The sequence below is a fragment of the Pelophylax lessonae genome (genome assembly GCF_965119305.1).
Source record: "Pelophylax lessonae genome assembly, chromosome: 13".
NCBI classification, from domain to species: domain Eukaryota; kingdom Metazoa; phylum Chordata; class Amphibia; order Anura; family Ranidae; genus Pelophylax; species Pelophylax lessonae.
Genome location: NC_138780.1, coordinates 188,744,136 through 188,755,042, shown reverse-complemented (window position 1 = coordinate 188,755,042; position 10,907 = coordinate 188,744,136). Strand labels below are relative to the sequence as shown.

General features: G+C 48.2%; 1 protein-coding gene across 1 annotated transcript in view; it reads left to right on the top strand.

Annotated features, from left to right (window-relative positions):
• The first annotated feature begins 9,482 nt into the window (after positions 1-9,482).
• Positions 9,483-10,907, top strand: part of PTPN21 (protein tyrosine phosphatase non-receptor type 21) — a 77,171-nt gene continuing 75,746 nt past the window's right edge. The window contains exon 1 of the mRNA XM_082275316.1: positions 9,483-9,755. Coding sequence (XP_082131442.1) covers positions 9,576-9,755 — 180 coding nt within the window. The 5' untranslated portion in view covers positions 9,483-9,575. The remainder of the gene's footprint in view (positions 9,756-10,907) is intronic.

Sequence of the window (10,907 nt, the reverse complement as noted above, 5' to 3'; positions counted from 1 at the left end):
CCGCTCCTACATGTAAAAATCATCATTTTTTTTGCTATAAAATTTCTTTTTTTTTTTTATATATTACTTTTTTCGCTGTTTTTGCCTAGGCAATCAGAGCAGAAGTGGAAAGTTCCGCTTTAAAACCAATGAATGAAAGGGGGTGGGCCATGGACAGTCAGGTTAGGGAGGAAAGGGCTAGATCAGGCATGTCCAACCTGCGGCCCGGGGGCCGTATGCGGCCCAGAACCACAGGGAATGCGGCCCACTGCCCCCTGACAATTTTTTTTTTTTTTTTTGCTGGGGAGGAAGAAGTCGAGTCGGGGGCACGGCCACAGCGGCTTCCAACTAACTGTAGGCAGAGGCTGTCTCGGAGGGGATCATCTACTAGTTGTGTTAAATAAGTGCTGGGGGGGGGCGCGGCAGCGCGGGAAGGGCGCAGCAGCGGTTAATTACTTATATACCTTAACTATAGTATATATTTTATATGCGGCCCGAGAAAATTTCTCTACACTCAATGTGGCCCAGAGAAGCCAAAAGGTTGGACACCCATGCGCTAGATGATGCTGGACATCCTCCAGCCTTGCTGCAGCTTCTAATGCACACTGTGAGATTTCTCTCTCCTCAGAAACCCAGCAGAAAGTCCTACAAACGCACTGGAATCCCATTGTACACACATGTGTTTTCCATGCATCTTCCATTAAATCATATGGAGCTCAGAATCGCACCAAACACGCACAGGTCCCTTTTTTAAAATCACATTGCATTCGGAGCGTATAGATGTGGACAGCCTCCATAGAAGCCCAAAACATGTTATTCCACTTGTCATGTAAGTCAATGTGTCCTGGAATGCATTCGAAAATTGCATCAGTGTAAACTAGGTATTCGCATCTAGGGATTCGGGATCGCAGGCGGCATTGCCGCGTTTCTGCACCTCGATTCCAAATTGCACTGCAGTGCTGGCAAAACACAGCGTGGGTGTTTGGGTGCCATTCATTTTCAATAGCGCCTAAACGCAGGGTGGATTTGCAGCAGTTGCGACAAAACCGCATCACACAACGCTCCTTTATTTAGCTTACTGCGATTGCAGCGCAATTTTATCACGGAAGAAAACACTCACTGCATTTTGGTACCCTTAAAAATGAATGGCACCCAAAGGCACGTGCTGCATTTTGCCAGCACTGCAGTGTGATTCGAAATAATGTCGATTCCACCCACGGTCCCGAATCGCTGGATAGGAATGTGGCCAGACTGGAGGTCCGATTTTAGAGCCCATTATTGTACTCCTAAAAACTTTAACTTTGCCTTTCGCATTTTGTGAAATAAAACCTCTGGAGTGGCAACAATAAATGAAGAGATATTCCTGAATGCATTGCACAAAATTAGATCAATGAAAAATAAAAAAAAAATATGAGATCAATTTTTCTGCATTTACTACTTTTTTTTTTTTTTTGCAAAAATGTGGACAAGAGCTTGGCTGATCCTTTATCCTAATTAATCGGTCCAGAAATATAAAAAATCGCTCTGATCTGTAAGGGGTGTGCAGGTGCTGCAAACAAAGGGGTTATTTTTCCATATAACTGCCCATGTTGTTTTATCCTTTGGCAGTAGCATGTCCCTGTCCTGATGATTGTTCATTGTTGAGTTCTTTTGTGTTGAAAGTAATAAACTGTATGCAAATGGTTTGCAGCTTCAGGCTTCTGTAATAAATAAAGGTAGCTGTGTGTTACCAGTTGTGCAAGGTGCTGTGTTATCATGGCTGGTATTGATGCTGCATTGTGACATGAGACTTTAGCTGACCTATAGTCGCTTGTTGGCAGTGCTGGGACAAGGCCATACAGCGCCCAGGGCAAGGATGCCAAACTGCGCCCCCCCCCCTCACCCCTATGGTTAGGGTCAGGGCGCCCACATCCCTGCAATAAACTATTGTGCCCAGGGCAACTACCCTCCTGCCCACCCCTTGTCCCGGCCCTGCTTGTTGGACCTGTGCTGACTGTTACACACAGACCGTGATACTGCAGGGTGACCTAATGTTTGTACGTTGTCGGGGTGTATATACAATGTGTTTGTATATGTGTATATACACTGCTCAAAAGAATAAAGGAATACTTTGAAAACACATCAGATTTCAATGGGGAAAATATCATCCTGGATAACTATACTGGTATGTACTGGGTAATGTGTTAGGATCTATACTGGTATGGACTGGGTAATGTGTTAGGATCTATACTGGTATGGACTGGGTAATGTGTTAGGATCTATACTGGTATGGACTGGGTAATGTGTTAGGATCTATACTGATATGGACTGGGTAATGTGTTAGGATCTATACTGGTATGGACTGGGTAATGTGTTAGGATCTATACTGGTATGGACTGGGTAATGTGTTAGGATCTATACTGGTATGGACTGGGTAATGTGTTAGGATCTATACTGGTATGGACTGGGTAATGTGTTAGGATCTATACTGGTATGGACTGGGTAATGTGTTAGGATCTATACTGGTACGGACTGGGAAATGTGTTAGGATCTATACTGGTATGGACTGGGTAATGTGTTAGGATCTATACTGGTATGGACTGGGTAATGTGTTAGGATCTATACTGATAAGGACTGGGTAATGTGTTAGGATCTATACTGGTACGGACTGGGTAATGTGTTAGGATCTATACTGATATGGACTGGGTAATGTGTTGGGATCTATACTGGTATGGACTGGGTAATGTGTTAGGATCTATACTGGTATGGACTGGGTAATGTGTTAGGATCTATACTGGTACGGACTGGGAAATGTGTTAGGATCTATACTGGTACGGACTGGGTAATGTGTTAGGATCTATACTGGTATGGACTGGGTAATGTGTTAGGATCTATACTGGTATGGACTGGGTAATGTGTTAGGATCTATACTGATAAGGACTGGGTAATGTGTTATGATTTATTCTGGTATGGACTGGGTAATGTGTTAGGATCTATAGTGGTATGGACTGGATAAGGTGTTAGGATCTATACTGGTATGGACTGGGTAATGTGTTAGGATCTATAGTGGTATGGACTGGATAAGGTGTTACGATCTATACTGGTATGGACTGGGTAATGTGTTAGGATCTATACTGATAAGGACTGGGTAATGTGTTAGGATCTATACTGGTACGGATGGGTAATGTGTTAGGATCTATACTGGTATGGACTGGGTAATGTGTTATGATTTATTCTGGTATGGACTGGGTAATGTGTTAGGATCTATAGTGGTATGGACTGGATAAGGTGTTAGGATCTATACTGGTATGGACTGGGTAATGTGTTAGGATCTATAGTGGTATGGACTGGATAAGGTGTTAGGATCTATACTGGTATGGACTGGGTAATGTGTTAGGATTTATACTGGTATGGACTGGGTAAGGTGTTAGGATCTATACTGGTATGGACTGGGTAATGTGTTAGGATTTATACTGGTATGGACTGGGTAAGGTGTTAGGATCTTATTAAAGAAAAAATCAGGTGCGCTAAATTCACATGTGTCACACGTCAAGAGGTGTATGACACTATAATAAGTATCCACCACACTCCTGTTGTGTGTGCCTGGGTTGATGTGCAAACAGAAATGGGTATATAGTATCACTATTTACTCATATACATAAACATAAAGGTGACTGTGAAAAAAATATGATATAACAATCTCAATCCAGTGAGAATTCAAACTGAGCAACATAAACGTGTGCAAAGAAATTGTTCAACATAAAGTGTCCAATCATTCCACTGGTGCCACCTCTGTGAAATAGGTGTAAACGTTAAAAAAGGTGCAAATCGTCCCAAATCTTCCCATACAGGCTTCTGGTGAATCCTGGTAGATTCCCCTTAGGCTTGTCTGGTGCGGATAGGTCCCACCACCTAATTGAGGATTGGCCCCCTTACCGGAAGGGAGAGGGTCAAGGGCGAAGTGTCTACCCAGTGGTGTATTAGAGATTCCGGGAGAGCAGGTGAAACAGGCGAATGATAAATGCAGCCTCTTACCAGATCACTCGATAATAGGGCATATGTCAGACCGATGTTATGGTGCCTCTTCCCAATTCTCCACACTCTGAGTATATATCTCTACCGTCACAGATACGGGCATCCACATGTGTCTCATAGAAATAGAAACCGAACCATAGTGCAGAACCTTTGGTGTTTATTTCAACATACAATCAAATGCACTTACATTGGCGTTTCTTCAAATGGTCACAGGGAAATCAAACCGGTGGTAGAGAGGCCATGGCCGTCTGCAGTACGGTCTACGGCAACTAGCGATGACGATGCGGCGCTCCTCTCTGACGTGTTTCCTCTAAACAGACGTCTGCGGAGATAGGATCTATACTGGTGTGGACTGGGTAATGTGTTAGGATCTATACTGGTATGGACTGCGTAATGTGTTAGGATCTATACTGGTATGGACTGGGTAATGTGTTAGGATCTATACTGGTATGGACTGGGTAATGTGTTAGGATCTATACTGGTATGGACTGGGTAATGTGTTAGGATCTATACTGGTATGGACTGGGTAATGTGTTAGGATCTATACTGGTATGGACTGGGTAATGTGTTAGGATCTATACTGGTATGGACTGGGTAATGTGTTAGGATCTATACTGGTATGGACTGGGTAATGTGTTAGGATCTATACTGGTATGGACTGGGTAATGTGTTAGGATCTATACTGGTATGGACTGGGTAATGTGTTAGGATCTATACTGGTATGGACTGGGTAATGTGTTAGGATCTATACTGGTATGGACTGGGTAATGTGTTAGGATCTATACTGGTATGGACTGGGTAATGTGTTAGTATCTATACTGGTATGGACTGGGTAATGTGTTAGGATCTATACTGGTATGGACTGGGTAATGTGTTAGGAAAGAGAGAATGCCACATCATTTTAATGGAAATTAAAATGATCACCCTACAGAGAACTGAATTCAAAGACACCCTGAAAATCAAAGTGAAAAAATGATGCAGCAAGCTCGTCCATTTTGTTGAAATTTCATTGCAGTTTTTATAGCCCCCCATGTGCTTGTATGCATGTCTGACAACGTCTGGGCATGCTCCTTTTGAGACGATGGATGGTGTCCCGGGCTATTACCTCCCAGATCTGGACCAGGGCATCACTGAGCTCCTGAACAGACTGAGGTGGAACCTGGTGGCATCGGATGGACCAAAACATAATGTTCCAGAGGTGTTCCATTGGATTTAGGTCAGGCGAGGGTGGGGGCCATTCAATCATATCAATTCCTTCATCCTCCAGGAACTGGCTGCATACTCTCGCCACATGAGGCCGGGCATTGTCGTGCACCAGAAGGAACCCAGGACACTGCACCAGCGTAGGGTCTGACAATGGGTCCAAAGGTTTCATCCCAATACCTAATGGCAGCCAGGGTGCTATTGTCTAGCCTGTAGAGATCTGTGCGTCCCACCATGGATATGCCTCCCCAGACCATCACTGACCAGTGTTGCCAACCGCCCGTAGATTTACGGACAGCCCGTGAATTTTAGCCCATTTTCGGGCTGCCCGTAAATGCCCGTTACGGGCAGCGGCGCCCGTAATAAAGATGTCCGAACGGGGCCGCCACGCAACTGCGCATGCGCCGTTCCGAAGCCTGTCGGGCTCGGAAAAGCTCGCCTATTTCCGGCTGGACTGGCGCATGCGCAGTGACGAACTGGCGATGGCTGGCGCCATTTTTAAAAGACAGTGACACTGTCTTGTTGGCGCTGCGGGCTGCGGCCAGTAGAAGAAGAAGAGGAGACTAATGTGAGGACTGGCTGGGGTCCCGGGGACAGAGGACAGTATTGAAGGGGCTGAATTGGGGGCAGAAGAGGACAGTGCTTTGGGGGCTAAACTAAGGCAGGGCAAGAGAAGGACAGTGTTCAGTGCTGTGCGGGCTAAATGCAGGGGACAGAGAAGGGCACTGTGCTATGGGGGCTAAAGGCAGGGAACAGAGAAGGACACTGTGCTATGGGGGCTAAATGCAGGGGGCAAAAAAGGACACTGTGCTATGGGGGCTAAATGCAGGGGACAGAGGACACTGTGCTATGGGGGCTAAATGCAGGGGACAGAGACGGACACTGTGCTATGGGGGCTAAAGGCAGGGGACAGAGGATACTGTGCCATGGGGGCTAAATGCAGGGGACAGAGAAGGGCACTGTGCTATGGGGGCTAAAGGCAGGGAACAGAGAAGGACACTGTGCTATGGGGGCTAAATGCAGGGGGCAAAAAAGGACACTGTGCTATGGGGGCTAAATGCAGGGGACAGAGGACACTGTGCTATGGGGGCTAAATGCAGGGGACAGAGACGGACACTGTGCTATGGGGGCTAAAGGCAGGGGACAGAGGATACTGTGCCATGGGGGCTAAATGCAGGGGGCAGAGAAGGACACTGTGCTATGGGGGCTAAATGCAGGGGACAGAGAAGGACACTGTGCTATGGGGGCTAAATGCAGGGGACAGATACGGACACTGTGCTATGGGGGCTAAAGGCAGGGGACAGAGAAGGACACTGTGCTATGAATGGGGGCTAAATAGGACACTGTGCTATGGGGGCTAAATGCAGGGGACAGAGAAGGACACTGTGCTATGGGGGCTAAATGCAGAGGACAGAGAAGGACACTGTGCTATGGGGGCTAAATGCAGGGGACAGAGGACACTGTGCTATGGGGGCTAAATGCAGGGGACAGAGACGGACACTGTGCTATGGGGGCTAAAGGCAGGGGACAGAGGACACTGTGCCATGGGGGCTAAATGCAGGGGGCAGAGAAGGACACTGTGCTATGGGGGCTAAATGCAGGGGACAGAGGACACTGCTATGGGGGCTAAATGCAGGGGACAGAGAAGGACACTGTGCTATGGGGGCTAAATGCAGGGGACAGAGACGGACACTGTGCTATGGGGGCTAAAGGCAGGGGACAGAGAAGGACACTGTGCTATGAATGGGGGCTAAATAGGACACTGTGCTATGGGGGCTAAATGCAGGGGACAGAGAAGGACACTGTGCTATGGGGGCTAAATGCAGGGGACAGAGAAGGACACTGTGCTATGGGGGCTAAATGCAGGGGACAGAGAAGGACACTGTGCTATGGGGGCTAAATGCAGGGGACAGAGAAGGACACTGTGCTATGGGGGCTAAAGGCAGGGGACAGAGAAGGACACTGTGCTTTGGGGGCTAAATGCAGGGGACAGAGAAGGACACTGTGCTATGGGGGCTAAATGCAGGGGACAGAGAAGGACACTGTGCTATGGGGGCTAAATGCAGGGGACAGAGAAGGACACTGTGCAATGGGGGCTAAATGCAGGGGACAGAGAAGGACACTGTGCTATGGGGGCTAAAGGCAGGGGACAGAGAAGGACACTGTGCTTTGGGGGCTAAATGCAGGGGACAGAGAAGGACACTGTGCTATGGGGGCTAAATGCAGGGGACAGAGAAGGACACTGTGCTATGGGGGCTAAATGCAGGGGACAGAGAAGGACACTGTGCTATGGGGGCTAAATGCAGGGGACAGAGAAGGACACTGTGCAATGGGGGCTAAATGCAGGGGACAGAGAAGGACACTGTGCTATGGGGGCTAAAGGCAGGGGGCAGAGAAGGGCACTGTGCTATGGGGGCTAAAGGCAGGGGGCAGAGAAGGACACTGTGCTATGGGGGCAGAGAAGGACAGTGCTGTGTGGGCAGAAATGGACAGTGCTGTGGAGGCAGATAAGGACACTGTGCTGTGGGGGTCAAAGGCAGGGGGCAGAGGACGACAGTGCTGTGGGGGGCTAAAGGCAGGGGGCAGAGAAGGACAGTGCTGTGGGGGCAGAGAAGGACAGTGTTGTGGGGGCTGAAGTGGGGGGCAGAGAAGGACAGTGCTGTAGAGGGTATATGAAGGTGGGCAGAGGAGGACTCTGCTGTGGCAGGGTGATGTAAAGGGTGGCAGAGGTGGACACTGATGTGGAGGGTGAAAGGGGGCAGATTAGGACACTACTGTTGGGGGGAATGGGGGTGTCTGCAGCCTCTGAATACCTCCTGTACCATGTCCGCATCCTCTGACCACCTCTGGTATCATGTCCACAGCCTCTAACCACCTCCTGTATGATGTCCGCAGCCTCTGACCACCCTCAGGTAAGTGACAGCGCAGCCAGGTCAGTCTAACGGGGGGTCACTGATGTAAGGGCTGGGTGAATATAATAATGTAAGGGGGAACTAAGATAAAGGTTTCCCCCTTTATAGCAGGGAATCCCTTTCCCCTTACCTTAGTGTAATTAATCTGCAGAAGGGGGTCTCTGGTCACCAGATTCCCCCTCCCCCCCCCCCCACATCAGAGTTCCTGATATTCTTTTCTACATCAGAGTCTGCAGGATTCTCCCCTTACAGTGCAAGGGGGAACTCTGTGGACCCTGATGTAAAAGGGAGCTCTGATGTAAAGGGCAATGCTGCAGACCCTGATGTAAGTGGGAACTCTGATGTAAAGTAGAGTGCAGTGGACTCTGATATAAGGTGGTTTCTGGTCAGCAGAGCACCCGATTACATCAGAGTCCCCCTTAAATCATGATCTGCAGCATTCCTCTTTACGTCAGAGTTACACTGTAAAGGGGAATCCTGCACACTCTGATATATGGGGGAACGCTGTGCTGGCTGGGTTATATTAATCTGACCTTCATGTAAATGGAGAAATATGGTTTATGACTTTTGTTTAACTTAAACACATTGCTAATAGCACTATCTACATGTTTATAGCTTAATTATTCATATTTGCACGGTTTAGCACTGAAAACGGCTATGTTATGTACATTTTTGCAGTGCCAGTAAAAAATTGGTGCCGTCCGTAAATTTTGGACGTTCTGCCAGTAAATTTCCCTCCGGGGGGTTGGCAACACTGTCACTGACCCACCACCAAACTGATCATGCTGAACAATGTTACAGGCAGCATAACATTCTCCGTGGCTTCTCCAGACCCTTTCATGTCATGTTAAATAGGACCTGCCCAGAAATTTTCAAATGCAGCAATTTAGAGGTTTAGCACTGGGAAACATTTTTTGAAAGATAAATAGTGCATTTTATATAGGACTAATATAGATCAGAACAAAATGAGGGACAAATGAGGATGAAAGAGGGACAGAGGGACTTTATTCCAAATCGGGGACAGTACCTCAAAATCAGGGACAGTTGGGAGCTATGAAACTGGCAGCCCTCCAGCTCAACTACTACAAGTTCCATCATGCCTCTGCCTATGGGAGTCATGCTTGTAACTGTCTTGCAATGCCTCATTGGAATTCTGCAACAGCCAGAGGGCCACAAGCTTGAGACCCGTTAGGTAGATATTCATATTATGTAGTTTTGGTTAAATCCAAAGTTGATTATACAAAGATTGCATGTGTGTATCGTGCCCAATATTGATTAGACTGGCATGATTCGGCGTGTAATAATTTTGCATTTGCACCAGTTTAGAACCTTTTTTGTTGATGGTTTTGTGCTTTGTGTCTCATTTTTAGGTTCCTGAATGTTCTCCACGTGCGGCTTCTTCTCTCTTTATTTAATGGCCGCTGGATGACCTCATAAGGCCCGCAGCTGATCTGCTCTTTCGGGAAAATGCCGCTTCCGTTCGGGCTGAAGTTGAAGCGGACGCGGAGGTACACGGTGTCCAGTAAAAGTTGCCTGGTGGCGCGGATCCAGCTGCTTAATAATGAGTTTGTGGAGTTTACCTTGTCGGTGGAGAGCTCGGGGCAGGAGTGCCTGGAGGCGGTGGCACAGAGGCTGGAGCTCCGAGAGGTGAGTGCATTAATGATGTCATAGTATGACGCAATAACCAATCGCTTTGTATAGATCTGAGACTGTATAGCATACGGGTTAGGGGCGTCAAGGGCTATTTCATCGGCATTATGGTTGCCCTCAAAAGGCCAGTTGTATCTGTAAGACTAGATTTCCAAAGCATCTCCCCCTTCTTATATCCGGCATTAAGAGTCTTCCCAACCATCAGAAGTCAAATCCTCAGCCTCCCTAACATCACAGTGCACCTCCCTTACCTTTTGCTGCTGCCGGGAAGAAGCTGGGGGCAGAGCTGGGAAGCAGAAAGTGCAGGGTCTGGAGGAGCACCAGAGGAGCAGCTGGAGTCGGTTGCTGAGAAGAGGGGACAGTACCGGGACAAGTCATCCAGTGTCCAAGGTGAAGATGGCAAACTACCCTCCCCCCCTGGTATAAAGAAAGAGTCAGTGTCATTTCAAAACAAGAAAATACTTAAAACAATACAAATAAATTGGGTTTAATTTGATAGAAACAGACTCTCTGCTCACACATTTTTGAATATACACCAGTGCTGTATTTTGGCCTAGGCCAACAAGGCCCAGGCCTAGGGCGGCACTTTGCAGGGGGGCAGCAAAACAGCCACCCCCCTCCACCTGAGTTCTATTGGCCACTGGATGCTAGAACTGCCTCTCTCACCCCCCTCTCTCTCACCCCCCTCTCTCTCACCCCCCCTCTCTCTCACCCCCCCTCTCTCTCACCCCCCCTCTCTCTCACCCCCCCTCTCTCTCAACCCCCTCTCTCTCACCCCCTCTCTCTCACTCACCCCCTTCTCTCTCTCTCTCGCACCCCTTCTCTCTCTCACCTCCCTCTCTCTCTTTCACCCCCTCTCTCTTTCTCTATCATCCCCGCTCTCTCATCCCCCCTCTCTCTTATCCCTCTCTCTCTCTCTCTCTCTCTCTCTCTCTCTCATTCCCCCACTCTCTCATTCCCCACTCTCTCATTCCCCCCACTCTCTCATTCCCCCCCCCACTCTCTCATTCCCCCCCCACTCTCTCTCATTCCCCCCACTCTCTCTCATTCCCCCCCACTCTCTCTCATTCCCCCCCACTCTCTCTCATTCCCCCACTCTCTCTCATTCCCCCCACTCTCTCTCATTCCCCCCACTCTCTCTCATTCCCC